General features: G+C 40.7%; 1 protein-coding gene across 3 annotated transcripts in view; it reads left to right on the top strand.

The window, feature by feature from the left end:
• LOC119481721 (inactive ubiquitin carboxyl-terminal hydrolase 53) overlaps positions 1–14,541 on the top strand; it is a 38,228-nt gene extending 23,687 nt beyond the window's left edge. For all 3 annotated transcript variants that reach the window (XM_037758868.1, XM_037758870.1, XM_037758869.1), the window contains exons 11-17: positions 1,016–1,162; positions 2,830–2,976; positions 5,021–5,801; positions 6,594–6,661; positions 12,028–12,097; positions 12,191–12,918; positions 12,994–14,541. In XM_037758868.1, the coding sequence (XP_037614796.1) occupies positions 1,016–1,162; positions 2,830–2,976; positions 5,021–5,801; positions 6,594–6,661; positions 12,028–12,097; positions 12,191–12,918; positions 12,994–13,070 (2,018 nt within the window). In that variant the 3' untranslated portion in view covers positions 13,071–14,541. The remainder of the gene's footprint in view (positions 1–1,015; positions 1,163–2,829; positions 2,977–5,020; positions 5,802–6,593; positions 6,662–12,027; positions 12,098–12,190; positions 12,919–12,993) is intronic.
• Positions 14,542–19,055: the final 4,514 nt, after the last annotated feature.

Below are 19,055 nucleotides of genomic sequence, written 5' to 3'. Positions count from 1 at the left end.
TAGTGTTGGAAGGGAAATTTTCAACCGCCTCTGTGTCACTGCAGCGCAGGCAGTACCCAGTCTCCCTCCGTGGTTTTGGCATGGAGGTAGTCCGGATGCCGTTCATCTGCATGTAGGTTACTGCCCGCGCTGCATTGACACAGAGCCGTTTATGCTGCCTTGTCAAAAAGAGTCTAATGATTTTGATTACAAACAGGGGTAAGCATACTGTAAGAATATAGGGAGCATATTTTGATACTCTTTTGAAAGATTAATCTACTCATCTAACGACTGTAAAAAGTCGATAGATTAATTAATAGAAAATTAGACAGGCGCTAAAACGGAGCATTTCAGACAGAGGGTGAATACAGGTATATTCAGACAGACAGTATGGGAAAAATAATGTTTTTTTTGAACATTAATGCATGTAAACATGTTCTAGTAGAAACCCAAAATATTAACCTGAAATTGAACATAATATGTCTCCTTTTAATGATCCGTAAATAAAAATTCCCCTCATATACAAATAATTTTAAATGGAAATCAAATTCAGAGAAACATCAGCAAACAAAAAACAACTCTTTTAGGATGTGTAAAATCCCAGATCATATTAGTTGCCCTTGCAGGCTGTAATGAAAATTTGTTGATGACATCTCTGCTGTTTGGATTATATGTCCCTGGATTTGTTTGGTCGGGGAGGTTTTTATCCCCTTTAAAGATCCTCCTCCAACTCTCCATGCTGGCCGTGCCCCAGGTCCAGGCTGTGGCAGCCGCTCACTGCCCATCAGAGCTGACAGGGCGCCGGACCAAACTGGATGATCCTGCAAAAACCAAGGAGACTTTTGTGTGGATTTTGTAATTTAAAGTCTGTTTCTTAGTTTCAGGTGCAGTCTGTGCATTTGTTGAAATCAAATTTATGTTTTATCATAAAACTTGATTAACAAGATGTGTTGTGTTTTTGTTGGACAATCCTGCATATATGATCTTAGCTTGACATTTTTAAATGTTTGTGTTTCCTTTTTTTCCTCCTCCGCAGACCTTGAGTCTCCAGTTATAACCCCCAAGAAGCTGGACCTCACCAGGGAGAATCTGAACGCTCTGTTGGGCCAAAGCTCTTTCATACAGAAGACTTCTTCGACCTTCAGCAGGGGCAGCGGTCAGACCAGTGGAGGACGGGGACCAGGTAAGAGAGGAAATATGGAAAAACTGAATATGTTCAGAGAGAGAGATTTGTAACCCAAAATGTGGAGGAACACACTGCATAAGTTTCCATTTTAACAAGTCATGTTTTTTTTCTTCTTCTTCCAACATTACAAACATGTGTCAGTCTAAACAAAACTATGGTTTAAACACACAATCTGTGCTTGTTGAAATTTTGCAGGGATCAAGAGTAAAAAACATTCAAAAAAGACATGTGTGCGTGGTTTTTAGCCTTGAAAGAATTTATAAATATTTTTGTCCACAGAGAGTGATGACAAGCACAGATTTGGCATAGCAACCAGAGGAAGAGATAATTAAATGTCTTCGCTGTAAAACTAAATCTGGCATGTTAGTAATACAGAGGGGATTAGGGACCCTCGTTGAGGAAAGAGGTCACAAAGAGCTGCCAATTCTGCACAAACTTAAGTGCAAGTAGGGAGGAGAGTGTAAATTGAGAAGAAGAGATTAGTTAAGATAAGTAAATGGCCTTACTGGAAAGACGATGAAACAACATTGTAGGAGCGGATGAAATGAGGGAAATTGCATCTCTTTTGATATTCTTGCATGTTCCATTTAGGGCTGCACAATAAATCGTTTTTTTATCATCATCGCAATGTCAACTTTGCACAATAAACACATCGCAAAAGACTTCAATACTTGACTTGATCCGTAGAAAACTGCACTTTAAAATGTTGTTAAATCATTATCTTTGATTCAACAGGCAATTTATCCTATTTCATTCAGTATACTGAAAGCAGAAAGGCAGAACTGAGTACACTTATAATAGCTGTTTATCGCAAGTAATATAGTTATCGCTACATTCAACAACGTTATCGCATATCACATTTTTTCCTCAAATTGTGCAGCCCTTGTTCCATTGTTATTATGTTGCCGTGGAAAATTGTGAAGGTCCTTGAGTTCTCTGTGTTTCCCTTCACTTGAAAGCTTTTTGCTAAAGATTTGGTGTAGGGAGGGAAGGTTGCAGTCAGCACAATAACATGCCAGTAGTCACTCAGAGCTTTCAGAAGCACCGCAGTCAAATTATTTAACTCTGAAAGCTTCTTTTTTTTGGTGCTGAAGAGCATATGGAGTCCCAAAAATATAGCCTCAAAAACACCTGGTATTAAACATCATGTTCTCTTCACAGAGTTGAAATCTCAGACAGCCAACAGAACCACAGTATGATCATGTTTTCCAGGGCCCTGACTAATCATTACGTTTCCAAGTGAAAATCTGCCAGAGACGGAGCAGTGAAGCCTCTGCATTGACATGTTTCCACCCTGCTGTGTTTCCCCTCATGTAGCAGACAATGTACCTTATACATCGGCACAATGATGTGCTGTAAAGTTTTCCTCCGTCTACACACTCCGCAGCTGCTCAGTGCCTTGGGGGTGCTGGGGACTAAGAGATGGAAACCAGTGACAAGGAAAAGGATGTAGTGACAATAGATATCTATATGAGATAAAAATAATTTTAATGGTGTCTGCAGTGGTGGAAATCCCCACCTGATTCAGCGGAGGTTCAACTTAGATTGAAAAAAATATACATATTTAGCATTAATACATACTGGTTATAGCTCCCCTATCCCTCCATTAATGAAATTGTACCACATTCCTCATGGTAATACCTGGCATCTTTTTTGTTTTGCAGTGAAAAGTGGCCCCAGCGATCCCAAGGGTCGCCTCAGGGACATTTCTCGAGAAGTTGCCCACAGAGCAGGAGAGGTGCGTGGGATGCATCCAGCCAGAAGAGAGCCTGATAGGAGCGGTCAACGGAGGCCAGAGTCACGCCACAGAGGTTGGTCGCAGATAGTGTGTGGATGTGTAGATGTGGACAATACAACACATAAACATACACATGAGAATGGTCAGATACAAAAGGCTAGCCTTCCACTTCCCCAGCCGTTACGTAACCGTCGGTTCGGGAGCAATGTGTCAGAGAGGGGATTAAGTGCTGACGTCGGTTGGAGCCTGCCTTCATCCCACTCTCTCATATTCAGAGCCATTGGTTCCCCTCTCTGTGGTCTCCATAAACATTTACAAACATACACTTTAAAGTAGATCTAATACTGTGTGATTTAATTAGAGGTTGAATTTTACGATAAAAAAAACAAATCATATTCCTGCCACTATTTCCCTATGTCCCTTTTACCTCACAAGTTGTGTGTTGGTTCTAATCAGTAGGCTGATTGGTCCACTCCTTTTAATACTCTTTTAGTACATGCTTTCAATTAAGTATCAGTGAAGGGATTACGGAGCACAATTGTAACACGCTCCCAAATCCACCATGTCAACAGCAGGCTACTGTGTTAGCAGCGAGCTCACGTCCCATTATGATTGAATGCAGTCGGCTAAAGGAGGCTAGCGCCATTGCCGTGATGTATGGCGAGGCTGGAGGTGACAATACAGTTAATGTAAGTAGTATAAATTTACAGCAGCGGGGCTCATGCCCAGGCTTGCACTTTGCTAAAAAGTCTCCTCCAAGAAAAGCTTAAGCAACTTTGCAGCTCATATTGGACTGTGGGATAACCCCAGGGTATTTATGAATGATTTTGGGCTGTATTGATTTAGACATGTTACCATTCTTCCAAAAGGATCCACAGCCTTGTGTACGTTTGACAACACTGCAGAAACTCTTTAAAACACACCGGTATCATATATACGAGCAACAACGTAGAGAGCAATGTTTGAAGTGATTTAACTCTGGTACGTAGTCAGCAAAATCTAAAGCAGTGGGCACTGTATCTCTTGAGGGCTTTCCAAGGACTGACAGTTATATGTTGTATTAAATTCACTTTTTGTACCCTCAAACATGACGTTACCGCAGATCACATTTTCCAGGTCATTTAGATCACGAATCCTGTCAGCTTTACGCTATGAAAATGTATTGGATAGATGAACTCGCATAATAAAACTATAACACCACATTTTTCATGCAAAATTAAATAGAATTATATTTTTCATTTCATTTAGAAGATTAAAACAAAACTCACGCAGACAATTGAAATCAGAAATGTCACTGCAGTGTAGATATATAAGGGTGTGTGTGTCCAGGAAGGAAGTCTGTCCATATATTTTGAAAGTGGCTGTTATGGCTGGAAGTGTCCTTGGAATAGCAGACGCACATCCGTAACACACTATCATGTGCAGACGTGTCACTTGTGCATTTGGAAAACACGCGTGTAATGCATATACACACAAAAATACACCCAACACCAAAGTGCCATCATGTGTATCTGCATGAATGCCGTACGTGAGCTGGCTCTGTGTGCACAAAGAAGAAAACTGACTCCTGTTGGCTGTAATTCACACCTTCTTGTCGTCGGCACGCATAAATGTCAGTAACCCTGTTGTCGTCATGTTCTTTCCTAACATTCTGTCCAACCTAGACTGAGCTTTTTAGCACAGCTTTGTGTCGAGGTGTCAGTGAAAGTCAATTTTTGGGTCTTGGCAACGTTATTCATGACACTCTTTTGGCATCAGGTGCAGCAGGAAATGTTTGACAATCAGATAAAATGATTTCCCCCTTGATACCACATTTGTGGCATTCATTTTTGTATTTTAGCTAGGAATTTTAGCAGTTTGAAAGTGAGAAAAGTATATAAGTAACAGTTTTACTGTCTCAATAGATTTGTTGGTTAACATATTTATAAATATAAAATTTCATCAAGTGCTCTGCGGTAGCTCACCTGGTATATAATTTATATATATTTAAATAGAAATTATAAAAAATATAATCAAGCGTTATATTCTTGAATCATTGATTTAAAACATCTATTTAGAATGTGTTTTGCTGTTCTCATAGTTCAAGCTCTCATGAAACTTCCTTTGTTTAAAACCAGATCCAGGTCAGGACAGGACCTACTCCCGCTCCGTCTCCCCTCCAGAGAATGGCTTCAAACAGCACCTGGAAACTCGTCTGTACAGCAGCCAAGGAAAAGGTCCCACACGGACCGAGCGAACGCCTCACCTTGGAGGACGGTCCTCGCACGAGCCCGCTCGCTCTCACTCGAGGGTCCAAGCGTTGCCCAATGTGCCCAGTATCAGTAGTGTTCATCACAGTCGGAGATTAGACCAAGTCTCCAACGGATATGATACCGACAGCAGCCAAGACTCCAGAGAGCGCCCTGGAAGTGGAGGGAACGGCCGCAGCAGGCCCAGCCGCCCCTGGAAACCCATGCGCGAGGCGCTAAATGTGGACAGTGTTTTAAGTGGTGGTAACTCGGCAAGTCAGGAGCGAAGGCAGCACAGTCCCCGGAGAAGACCAAGTAGTCAGTCGCCTACACGTGACCGAGAGCGAGACAGAGATTTTACGTGGGGAGGCAGAGAAGAACGCAAACCCAAGAGCCTAATGACCATCTATGAGGATGAGCAGAGGCATGAAACAGGTGGTAGCCGAAGCTCGCTGGACTCAGATAGCCGGGGCGGCTACAGTGACAAGGACAGGTCAAAGGGCTCAGCAACTCTAAAAGTGCGGAGTGACAACTGGAAGATCCAGCGGACTGAATCTGGGTATGAAAGTAGTGACAGGCTAAGCAACGGCTCAGCAAATCTGGACTCACCTGTGGTAGAGAACCTTTCTTCCAAGGACTTGCGGACCATGCCGGAGCTGCATCTCACAAGGTAAAACAGAGGCTGTCTGACATCTCTTTTTTTTATCAGCCAAGTACACAAAATCATCGCAAAAATGTCTCTTACACAATTTTTGTGTCAGAATGCTGCTTTGTCATCCCATGCCCTACTCATTTAAGGATTTGAGTCTCAAAAGTGCTGCCATCTTTAAATGATTAAACATTACAAACAAACTGTTCTAAGAATAGCGAGACCCATTTAACATAAATGCACACAAGGCAGATGTGCCAGCCTTATTATGTTGGGCTGTCATTTGTTGGCTTTGTAGTTCAGGTCTTGTTTGGAGATAATGATCCCAACTAGCTGACAACTCCTGTACTTAGTGGGGAGAGGCAGCAGATAGCTGACTTCCTCAGCCACTAGTGAATTATTCAAGCCTATCTCTTGACAGTAAATTGGTAAAGTGCTCCTTTGATTATCTATTCTTCAACATATGGTTACAATGTTCTGGGACTGGGTTAAAGCCTGAGGTCACTGAAAATGTATAAAATTAGTAATTGTATTTTGGTATTATGGCATGACTTTTGTACCTTTTTTCCCCACCAGATTTCACTAGGTTTATTATACATTTAACAGCAGATACAAAGCATAACACTTACAAAAAGGAAACCGCACATGCCCCACAGTAAACATCAGAAACAACAAAGGGAAAAAAAAACATTTAAAAAAGAATTTCCTCTTTCCTGCTGCATAGATCTGTATATTTCTTTAAAGTGGTTGGTGAAAGTCATATTTTGTGGCAATCCTCAATGCATGAATAATTTAATTTATTTTGTATTTTAGGGATCACTTCCCTCAGAGACGAAGTGATGATTTGAAGGCTGACATATTGCACTCTCCATTTTCCACTGGTAAGTAGCTCTCTCACACTTGGCATAATTTCATATTTCTGCACACAAAAAACTTAGTTTTAGCAAAGTTTTATCTTATTCTATATATTTGGTAGGTTTCATTAAAGCAAAACCAGGAAAATGTCAATTCTCTGACCATTATTTTGTAATTTACACATTACACAAATCCAGAAGAAATATAGCTTCTCTGTGTGTTACACTGTGGAAATAAGCCACAAATTAAAGTCAGTCTTTCACAAAGGTTTGGCCCTGACATTAAAGAAATTTCCTCTGCCCAGTAGACTTCCGTGTGTTGTAAGGATCTGAAACATTAAGATAGTACTAAGCAATTTCCTTGATTTATTGTTCCACCAGTAGTGTAAGGTCATAGCCTGATTGAGGGGATACTGTATGGAAATAAGTGTGCTCTGGTTTCTCACTGACTAGCCTTGACCTTTTTTTCCTGAGTAAAGTTTATGTTATGCAACACGCAGAGAAATGTACATGGTCTTAAAGGAAAAATCAACCCAAGTAGAAAACTGGTAAAGAACTGGCTTTTTTTCAAATGAATTTGGTTGTCTCCTGCAATGCGAAGTGAACGCTTTCAACATTATTGACAGAATTAAAAATCCTGGTTTGTATCAGGTCTTCTGTCCGTCCTCACTTGTTATAAAAGGTAAAATAGGAAAGGGTGGAAAAAGAAACTCATGGACTTTGTTAACTGCAGTGAATGTTAGATTCATGGGGATATAAATTGTGGGGTTGGAGATCAGTTTGGACACAACTATTGTTAAAGAAAAGTCTGTAAAAAATAAAATACGATGAGCCTCAAATATGAGTCATGTTGCACAGTTGCAATAATGTTATTTTTATCTTCCAGACAGGATGGAGGGAGATTAGATGTCATGAATAGCACTAGGGGGGGTTTGTCGCCTGGACACCCTTCACATTCTTTATCTAGCACATGCTTGCTTGCAATACACAGTATCAGCACAGAGAAAAAGGAAAAAATATCTTTTTAAATGAACAAATATCTTGAAGAATGCCACACTAATTCCCTCAACAGGAATACGCTGAGTTAATCCCGAATAAGAGGGGAAGATGAGTGAGCTTGTAGGGGCCACCCAGCTGTGCCCAGCCGGGCAGAAAATGCCATGACTGGGCCTGTCAGAAGGTGGTATTCAAACACGAGGCAATGAAAATGCCATTTAGTAGCACTGCAGTTATTTCAAGGTCCCAAAGAGTTCTGAAACGCAGCATAGGAACAGCAGCTATAATTTGATCTGCCTTGAGTTTTATTCAGAGTTGAAAATAGCTTTTACACAAGTGCGGTGAGTTGGGGAAAACGAGCAGAAATGCAGTGTTGAACGCTGGTCTTGTCGTTTGCCTGTGAGCATCTGCACATGCAGAGTGGTTCATGTGAAAGGATCCCTGGCAAAGACACAAACACTTCAGTGGCAGGCACGGTTATTTATTCACTGCTGCAATATCCCTTTTGTTTTATTTTGTTGTTTATTTTCTACATTACTCTGAAGGGTGTCCCCTGAAATTATCACCATTAAGGCGAGTCTTTTTCTGATAAAATCTGTGTTCATAATTGATTGCAGAAAACCTACATTTTGTACAAAGGTGTATGTAGAATGTGTTGTATGAAAAGGTTTTATTTACACACTCAGGCTGTTTGCCCCCTAGTGCCTTTAAGGAGATATGACCGTCTACTGATCACACACTGAACCAGGTTCAGTTACTTGCCTCCTCTTTTGATTAGTAAGATTTGAGAATACTTGTTTTTATTTGATTTATTTTAAAAGTATCTACGGCTGTATCTTGAGTCAGTCTTGATTCATTTGTCGTGTAATGCTGAATTGTTAATTCTTAAACCTAAACTTGGCTAAAAATCTCCTTTTGAGTTCTATTCCTCAGGAGCCTTTTTAAAATCAGTTTGGGATATTTACGCCCTGCTGTCTGCAAATTGTATTGACAATCTGCAGTTAATGTGTCCTAAGGCAATTTGGCCGGAGTTCAGCGGCGGTAGTCTGGCCTGAGCTGCAGTTTCAGAGAAGGCTGAGCAGATTCCAGTCGTCCATTAAAGTCCAAAATCCTTTCTAAAAGCACCCATGTGTGGGCGGGCAGTTGTGAGGAGGAGTTCAGTTGACATTTTGACCACAGGCGATCAATCTCATGCTCGATCGTTGCATCAAGGGAGGGACCTAAAGTCTAGGTCTGGGCCCTTCTTAATGCCCTTGTTGTGAATACATCTCATTGAGCTACATTATACTAAAATGGCCATAACAGCGTGAAAGGTCACGGCTGTCAGGGGATGAGCGCAGTTCAACCTGCTATCTTGACAGTAAATCACACCTTTTCTCAATTTTGTACTGATTGGCTCCGGTGGCACTCTCGTGACGCAAAGTTCAGACAAAGATAAATCCGATTCAATGGATTTGTTGTCCATTGTGTTTGTTTGCATACATCTTCTGCAGTGAATGTGTGTCCATGAGTTAGCATGTTTGCTGTAATGTGTTAATGCCATGGTTTGAGTACCATATCAAAAGACACAAAAACAATTATTCCAAATGATTTTTAAGAAAGAGTGATGACTTTTTGGAGTTCTGGCCACTGACAGATAAAATTGTTGATTTTTTCCAGGGTTCATTTTCCCTCCCCACATAGTTCAGGTCTTAATGAAAAGCTGAACTGCAAATATGCAGCGCGAGTCTGATTGATGTTCAAGAATTTTAAGTACTCCTGACAGCAGAGCGCACAGAACTACAAATCTCAACTTGACAGCCTTAGAACTGAAACGTGTAGAGTTTTTTTTTTTGTCGCGTCAACAAAACTTCAAAGGGCTGTCAGGAATTTTTGCATGTACAATTTCTCCAAACCTAGTTTGGGTTTTCCTTTCATGGTCTGTATGGAGGCACATTTTCTATTTCCTCTGGGGGTTTCACACTCTGGCAGTTGGTATAATTGAAATGATGTCAGATCACTCCTCTGTTCCCCCTCAGTTAAATGTCCTGAATAACTTTTAGTGGATAACAGCAGGCTGCAAACAGGTGCATCTCTTGAAGTTATCCCTCCGGTCTGGGAGTGATTTACATGAAGAGAGTATCTTTATCCTCAAAAGAGTTTAAAAGTGAATATATAGTAGCAAACACAGCATGGCTCTTAAAGGGACTGTTTGTAACTTCTTACACGTATAAATCAATCCGGGTCGTCCCATGCGTGCTCGCGTGTGGCTACGCTGTTCAGACAAGACTCCAACACCAACTACACGGAAGCACCAAAACCGCAAAGTTATATCTAGTGAAGCCTGTCTTGCAAAACAGTGTTTGCCGCGGTCGGAGGACGTGGGGGAGACCGTAGCTTTGGTCTCCAGGGCTGGAGTCTCTGCTGTACTCTGCTCCTCTGCCTGCCTGCCTGCCTTCACTCACACGCCGCGCTCTGAGAATATCTAGTGAATGTTCAGTGGACATTCGTGCAGAAATAAATGCTGCAGCTCCTCCAGACCAACAGAGGTTTCCCGTGTCTTGTGAAGTGACGGGGCTCCGCAGCTAGAAACGTTATCGTCTCCGACCAAAACTCCGGTGTCTCCCCTGTTCCCTCCGACCGCGGTCGGGAGGCTGAGGCAGGAAAAGTCAACACTAGGATCAGCAGTGATTCATGGAGAGACCTCCGTCTGGTCAGCTAACATTACTGCCAAGCAGGTGAAATATAGAGTGATATTGTGGTTTTAGCTGACGTGTGTCGCCTCGCTGTTTTGAGCGATGCTCGTTCATGTCTATTTAGAGCGAGCAAGCGCGAGCCCGACGCTGACTTTTGTTGACTTAACGGCCACAGGTGTCGCTGTTAGCAAGCATTTCTGATTCTTACAAACGGTCCCTTTAATATGTCAGCCACTGATAGCTCACACATTTCAACATGTATGCATATAAGACAGCTTCACTTTCTTTTTTTATCCTATTTAGCAACTTGACTTTATGCTTTCCAGTTAACATGGGAATGTCAGGGAACATTTTGTTGCACACCACTTGGTGCAGTTTAGTTTAGTACACTGAATGCCACTGAACCTCAGCCTAATCCATGCAATCACAGTACATGGACGGCTTCCCAGGCAAGTGCAGTAGGCCATGTAAACAGCAGGACACCTTGAGTACATCTGTTTTGCTGGCGTCCGCAGCCCCGGCAGTCATCCCAAAATTCCACTGAAATGAATGTTTTCTGGAGATTAGCCAGACCCTGAACCTGAAGAATTGATTTAAATTTGGATGGAATCATAGCGATTATTTGATATCTGAAAATTCTTTTGATTTCAACCATAACGGACAGGCAACCTTGCTCTTTAGTTACCCAGCTGCTTTCTCCTTCAAGCTTTCTCTTTGGCAACAGTGCATGTGACCGTAAAGATGAAGGGATTTTGGAGAGAAAGCATTGTAAACTGCATCCGTTTTTTTTTTTTTGTGTTGTTTTTGAGAATGATATTGTCGCAGTTGCTTGCCAACATTGCAGATCAGCGTCATCAAATTGTGAATTGCCACATGGACTTAGCGGCTTAAAAATGCAATAGTGTTGTGGAGGGGATCTGGAGTCTGGAGTCTGACCCTGGCGTAATTGCATGCCAGCACAAAGGATTTAGCCACTAATGCTTTGAGAGAGCACAGGGGGAGAAAAAGAGGGTATGCTGACACATCACAGATGGTCCTCAGCCACTCACTCTCTTCCTTGTCCTGTTAGTCAGCTGTTGTCTGTCTCAGGCCTTGTAAATCACACCCACCCTGCTAACTTGGCTAAGCTCCACACCAGCCCCCACCTAGGGACCTGTTTCTAAACATGTGTTTTCACTAATCTAATGGGCGAAATCTGCTATTATCTCAAAAATTATTGCAGCATAATTCATTGACATCATATTATGACCTGATTGACCTTAATAGATTGATCAAATTTCCCTTGCTTTCATTAGTTTGAGCTTGCTCCAACTTCTAAAATCTGCAAGAGTTCATTCAGGGTCCTTATTGTTTCATTAGTGCTGTTAGCTCAGAGCTAACAGGGCCTGGATATGAACCCAAATTCCCTTCGAGGGGCCACGTTCTTTGGCTGGATCAGACAGTCAGAGTGGTACACAGGGGGCCTGAGGGCGCTCTGCCAGACTAGCCGCTTTGATACTTCCTCTCACAGCACCAGGCAAAGGGCCTCACCATGACTCCTGTTAGATAACATGTCTTTGCTGGAGAGAGACAGACAAAATAATACTGTAGCTGTGTTCAAATAGAAACCAATGACAGATGTTACCTAGCTCTATTTTTTGACCATCTGGTAATGATGACCATGAATTTACAAATTGAGTGTGTTGTGATATAAAATGAACACGAGGCTTCATTATTGTTTAGGTGAAGAAGAAGGAAGAGAATTTCCAGATCTACAAGCTGCAGACATCCTCTCTGGTCAAGCAATACAAAGGTAAAAAAATATTTTAAAACAAACATAAGTAGTCAGCTGATTTGGCACAATTGCAAATAAAATACCGATGTTTGTGTTTTTGCTCTGTAACAGAAGAAGAGCCTTCCGATACACTCCCGGGATCTTTGAGAAGAACAATGGTCTGGACAGCGAACAAGAGGAAAACGTGGATGGCAGCCCAGTGAGCCCCGTGCCTCCGTACTTGGCAAAGACCAGCAGCTCAGAGTGGAACAGCTCAGATGACCTTGCTGGACCTTTCTCTGAACAAGAAGAGACCGGCACCGTTGCCCACACAGACCCTTTCTCGCACAACTACCCCCCACCTTTACCTCCAAAGACCTTTGGCAACAGTCACACTGACCCGTCTGACATCCACTCCCCACCGCCGGAGGTGCCAACGCGGTCGAGTCCCCGCTACGAACCCAAAAATGGCGTGTCCCCGCTCTCGCACAACATCCTCCGCCGGTGGATTGCGACACCTGCCGAACACAGGCTTTCGTCGGATGCCAGCTCCAAGTCGGGGTCATCGGACCAGGAGAGGAACGATCTGTCGGCCAGCGAGAGCGAAGAAAGGTTTCCCAGTCCAAAGCCCGGACACGATGACGGTACAGACTCCCCTGGTCTGACAGATATGGCGCTTCCCACCACTTACTTTTCTGTGGATAGCTGTATGACTGACACTTACCGGGCCAAATACCATAAAAAGCCCTCCTACGTGAAAGCAGAGGACCACACGTCATCAGGGGAGAGTGACGTCGAAGGGAGGCTCCCTCTACCAGATGTTCAGCCACCAGAGCTTTCCAAAAGCAGATCAGAATCAGGTACCATATGGTCTTATGATGCTATTTTTTAGCTCTTTTGTAAATGTTTGCATTAATTCAATGTTTGTCTTGCAGGCTATTCTACCACAAAAACGATTGCGAAGTGGAACCCGATTACTCCAAAAGGACTTGATGAGCATGGTTTCCTGTGAGTTTAGCAAAAGCATCAATCGACCTCGTACGATCCAGTGACTGGATGCCAAAAGGATCTGCTGCAGTATGCACTGTGACTGCTACACAGTTTGACTCCTTCTAACTGGGATGTGTGTTAGCTTATATGCTTGTCATAACAGAAAGTTGGACATGAAACTGGATGCCAAAGAGATTGTAAAAAAAGAATGGCAGGTGTCCTTAATAGCTATCTTGCTGTTTTGGTATGAACGACTAAAAGCTTTGAATGAATAGTAAATTTGCACAGTGAAGAGCACCAGAAAGGTACAGAGTAATAAACATGCCTAAAACATATGTTTGGACTTTCGGAGCTCAAAAGCAAAGGGGTTAGGTGAGTAAAGAATGTGTCACAAAAAGCCACTTTACAACACAAGAGATTAAAAGATTTATTTTACATGACGAAATAACCAATTTCTTGCAGTTCTACTTTTCTCTCACTCTTTGGAATGATTTTATTTGCTTATTTAACTACTCCCATGTCAGTGTTATGAGGTCTCTGCCCCAGTTCTATCTCTTTTTTGACATATAATACCAACCTTTCAGTGGGAGAACACACGAGGTTCCAGTAATATTCAGAACTTTTTTTGTTGTTGTAGATTTTGGAAAGTAATTCAACCTATTGGGCACTCTTTTGGCACGACTTAAAAAATGGATCCTAAGGATCCGTGTGAATATGAAGCTCCAGGGCACCCACAAAGGTTTTTGGCTGATGGGACCTCTTTGTGGGACTGTTAAGGCGGGGAAACACACAACCTCTGATTCTTGCTGGTACATGGAGTTTATAGATCTCTGCAAATAACATGCATAGTTGTTTTTTTTGTCAAACTTTAACCAGAGGAGTTGTGATATACCAAAATATCTGTCCTGGGACTATAATGTAATGGGTGAATATGTTAAATTGATTGCTTATTGTTAGAAAAGTATGTAGCACAGTAACTCAAGGCACATCCCTATCTCCTCACGTGCACACCTTCACACATCCTTTACTGTGGTTTATGTCTTTGCGCTGTAATTCTGTTCGATTACTTTCCCTTTCACACTCCTTACAGTTATAAGCTTCATTTTTTTTTGTCTTTAGCCGAATCAATTATTCAGTTTTCGGTCCTGTTTCTTAAAAATAGCTCCTGTTAGCAGCAAGTCTGCACTGGTAGGACATGGACATGTAAAATTGTCATCTAAAGATAAACGAGGCGTTTGTTTTTTTGTTTTTTGAGAGGGGGTTATTAATAATAACTTGTTGTAAATCTGAATAGTGGACTACTTTTTTGGTTCAAAATGTTTTATATATGCAGCAGACTCTAATGCACAGTGCCTTTTGTATTTTTCTATGTCATGACAAGAAAAATTGGAGCCATGATTTGTACAATTCTTTGATTTTAAAGAATTTTTGTAACATTTTATTTTATTTTTATTGATTGAGAATTGTTAAATAAACAATTTTATTTAACCATATTTGTGTGTCAAGCTATTTTATATTTAAGAGCACAATGTTTAGAATATAGCTAATCTTAAATCTGGTCTCTTAACAGTATGCTAATTTTTGAAATTATAAAAAATATAGAGTCCTGATGATAAACTTAGTCTTTACTAGATAAATAGTTCTTACTGAAACAAAAAATGCACATCACTGTATTGAACACATTCTGGGAAATATAGTGATTTGCTGCCACCTGCTGTCACGTTTCATTAATGCACCTTCTAATATTAAGAACTGGCTACCCAACTAAAAATCCCCAAGCTGTAAATTATGCAGTTCTTATGCTACGCATACATTGTGCCACCTCAGACTTCGACCAAAAACCTTAATGTCCTTTGCTGTCATATTTCATTTGGTGAATTTTGCCCTGTCATGCTAGTTTGAACACGCCAATGCATTTCACTTACCTTTTGTATTTTTAATTTATTCCCATAATCACTTGATAATTTGAGTCTTGTTCTCTTTTTCCTAAATGAATTCCACATAAACCACTGGATTAGAATGTGGCCCTGAAAACGTTAAAGACTTTGATACTTAAACTAAATATACATATTTCAGGGAATCATGTTAGTGCATCTCTAAAATAGTGTAGCCTATATACTGGTATATATTTAATACGTTTGATCAAGGATGGGTCAAACCCAAGTTAACTTCTTCAGTTCTGTTCACTACAATTACATAAACCATCAAATTGAATTACAACAGTTACATAAACCATCAAATTGAATAATTTAACACAGTGAATTAAACATACTTCCATTACACTAATGAGCTATGAAATAATGCTGAAGTATGATCAATATCCAAGGATAGGAGGTTATTATACGGTTAGGCCATGCTGACACATTGTGTATTCCTTCCAGAGAGTAACTTTACAGCCATTTGCACGGCCAATGGATTCAATAATATGGATGTTTCGACTTTGAAACTTTGTAAATGTTTTTTAATGTCTCGTTAATGATCCCAGGCTCAATGAAAAGGTCTCCCAATCTTATTATCTTAATGACTCAAAACATGAAATAAACGAACATACTTTTTTCATCCTCAAGAGGGAAGTAGAGGACTTTGCAACCAAAATAAAAGATCCAGCTTGATATAGATATTCACTATGTGCACTATAACATTTACTTTATTTCATTGTCAAGCCCTTACTGCAAATGTATCTTCATGTGTTGATTTAATGTGTCTCTCTGTATATCGTTAGGTCTTCATTATAGAATTTGTTTGTGCACAAAAGTGGTCTAGTTTTAACATGTAATCCAGGTGGAGCGTGCATACTTCATTTAACATTGGGGAAACTCATGCCTGTAAAAACGGTATTTTCAGAATTATTATTCCACTTTTGTACATTTTCATTCTCTAGCACATTGCCCACGAAAATGTCTCCATCTTCCAGCAGTAATAATGAAGATGATTCACCCAAGGTATTTCAGTATTTTACTGACTATTCAACAATGCTGGAAAAAATCCCCAAATAAGTTCTTCAAAAACACATGAATATGCAGAAAGAAAATATACTTTTATGCTCAAAATGGCAACCACATAATTGACTTAGGAAAAACAGGTAGAGGATGGATTTCCACCCCCCCACTCATCTGCATCAAATAAACTATTTGTTGCCACTTGTAGGAAGACAACTCACAAATACAATTAGGAAGGAATAATGATTTTTCTAAAAATGTCAATCCCAGACCGGAAGAGAATTCTTCCGATGTTCACCAGAGGAAGAAGAGGTAAAAATGCTCACCATGCAATGTATTCAGAGAATCCTGACAATGTTCTGCCATTCAGTACTCTGCTTCTCACTGCATGGCACGTCTATCACAGTTTTGGTATGCTTAAATCTTAGCTGTCTTCTGGTGTGTGTGTCTTCTCCACCATCCGTCAGAGTGGGACACGGCCTGTCAGTACGGGCTCCTCCTCTGCAGCTGCCGTACTTCATTAAGGGCCATCAGCTGAGCTCAGTGCTCCACTGTCAGAGTCAGACTTCTGTTTTCTCCTTTCTCCTCTCTCTCTCTCACAAACTGTCCCTCAAGCTCACTCACATCCTTCATCCTCATATGATTTCTCACTCTGTCAACTCACCTCAGTCTTTCCCTTCTTGCTAAATTTCCCCCTGCCCTCACTCTGCACCATCTCTTCTCGCCATACTCCTTTTTTTTAAGCCAACTTCCTATTTTCTTTTCAGTTTTTTTGTACTATTCCCTCTTTAAAAATCAACTTTTTTTTTAATTGCACAGTAAAAACAGTTTCCGTGGGGATCCACTCCAAAATTTCCCATTCAAATCACAGGGATAACTGTATTGCTTCATGCTATGCCTGTTTGTGTGCATTTGTGTAGCTTCAAATCTTACATAGTGTAGCCCACATAAACCATCTAACAATGTGGTTTCTATCAACATTGATGAGATGTGGCATTAAGGGACAGACATAGCAGATGCTGTAACAACATGGCAGAACAGATTATAGTAGGCTACGTACGTGCAGGACAGGTACATAATAATAATAATACTAATAAATGTATTTATATAGCACTTCTCAAAACAGATGTTACAAAGTTCTTCACAAGACAATAAAAGCAGATAAATAAAGTAAAAAATATGGTAACTGCTAAAACAGAACATCACAGAACATATCAATAATAATAGAAGTGGTAAAATGGTAGGAAAAGTTGATAAAAGAAATATACAGTATATATACATAAATGTGTATAAATGTACACATGCGTCCAGAAACGAATGTGTACATACATATAGTTTTACCCTTCTACTTATAGGAATGCTATCCTAAAAAAATGTGTTTTCAGAGGTTTTTAAAAGTGGATACAGACTTAGATGATGGTATCTCTATAGGAAGTGCATTCCAGAGTTTGGGAGCCCTGACAGCAAAAGCCTGATTGCCTCTTTTCACAAAATTGGACCTGGGAACAGCAAGAAGTAGCTGATCAGATGATCTCAGACCACGTACAGGGTGTTAAGAGATCCATTATGTATTCTGGGGTCAGACCAAGTTGTGCTTTAAAAGTGAGTAATACAATTTTAAAATGTATTCTAAATTGTAGGGGAAGCCAGTGCAATGATGCCAGGATTGGTGTAATGTGCTCCATTTTATTAATGCTAATAAGAAGCCTGGCAGCAGAATTCTGAACCAGTTGTAGTCGTGAAAGTTGCTTCTGACTGAGGCAGGAATACAAGGAATTACAGTAATCAAGTCTGGAAAAAATGAAAGTATGTATGACTTTCTCCATATCACTGAATGACTGAAAAGATTTTATTTTGGAGATTGTTTGTAATTGAGGAAAACAGGCTTGAACAACTATCTTGACCTGCTTTTCAAAGGTGAGATTGGAGTCAAATAATAATATGAAACAATATTTAAAATACACTGGTTAGGTATCACATTTCTAGTAGCCCTGATGCAGGACTGATGGAAGCTGTCAATCATGCCTTGCAGGTCATCATTGTTGTTGCAATATAGCTTCTGGCCACTGGGTGGCAGCACTGAGCACAGATCTACAGAGGAACCCTTCAGGTGATATGGGTTATTTGAGATGTTACATGGGTTGAAGTGAGTTTAATGAAATGTAATAGCAGTCATTAGAGTAAGTTGTGTTTTTTAACAGTCACAAAGACAATATATTGTGGTAATTTTTTTATTTTCCGTGTGTAGGAGATGTCATGTGTAGTATGTTAAACTCGTGAGTTAGGACATTACGAGGAGTGCTTGAACGCAGCTTAGGCTAGCACCTGCAGTAGCGGCAAACCTGCTAATTGGAAACACCTGAGGACCGCGAGGGCGTCGAATACCAAACGATACCAGTGCAATGACAACAAAAACTGTCGTTTGAAAGTGACTACATGAAATTATCTAAACCAAAAGAAGACAAACATTAACTTTATCCCCTCAAAGTGCGTTTTTAACTTAAAGTTGTCAAGAGTTTCTGAGTTGTTTGGCCCTGGAGAGACACCGAGACACCGTCCTCAAGATGTCTGCAGTGAATACTGCCAACTCCTCAACTGGTGAGTCATTGTGGTGTTTTGTTTTTGTCTGTCTTGCTTCTGAGACAAACCATGCCTTTTTGTTTTGGAAAAAAGCTTCCAGAACATTCAGTATTTGGTGAAAGACTCTAGCTGATACAGAGCAACTTAGACTATCTGCCCTGGGTAAAGTTAAGGGGATAGCAATGTCTAGGATATCAAACGGTATCAAAATACAAACAATATTGGCCTATTACACCTAAAAGAAACCTTCACTATATTGCTTTCCACAAGAATAAATCCATGCAACACATGTTAAGTCACTTTGACCTGGACACCAGTGACATTTTCTCAGAGCTCAAACTTTATTTTCCTGTGATTGTGGGTTTCTAATGTATCTGAAGTGTTCCTACCCAGCCAACACTTGTATGTGGGGCCCATGTGGGTAGTAAATGGGCTGAAAAATGGGCCCTATATGGGATTGTCCATGGGTTCCATAATGGCCCCATGCC

This window comes from Sebastes umbrosus, chromosome 22, assembly GCF_015220745.1.
Source record: "Sebastes umbrosus isolate fSebUmb1 chromosome 22, fSebUmb1.pri, whole genome shotgun sequence".
In the NCBI taxonomy this organism is placed as follows: domain Eukaryota; kingdom Metazoa; phylum Chordata; class Actinopteri; order Perciformes; family Sebastidae; genus Sebastes; species Sebastes umbrosus.
Note: the sequence above shows the minus strand (reverse complement) of the source record. Positions and strands in the feature narration are given on the sequence as shown.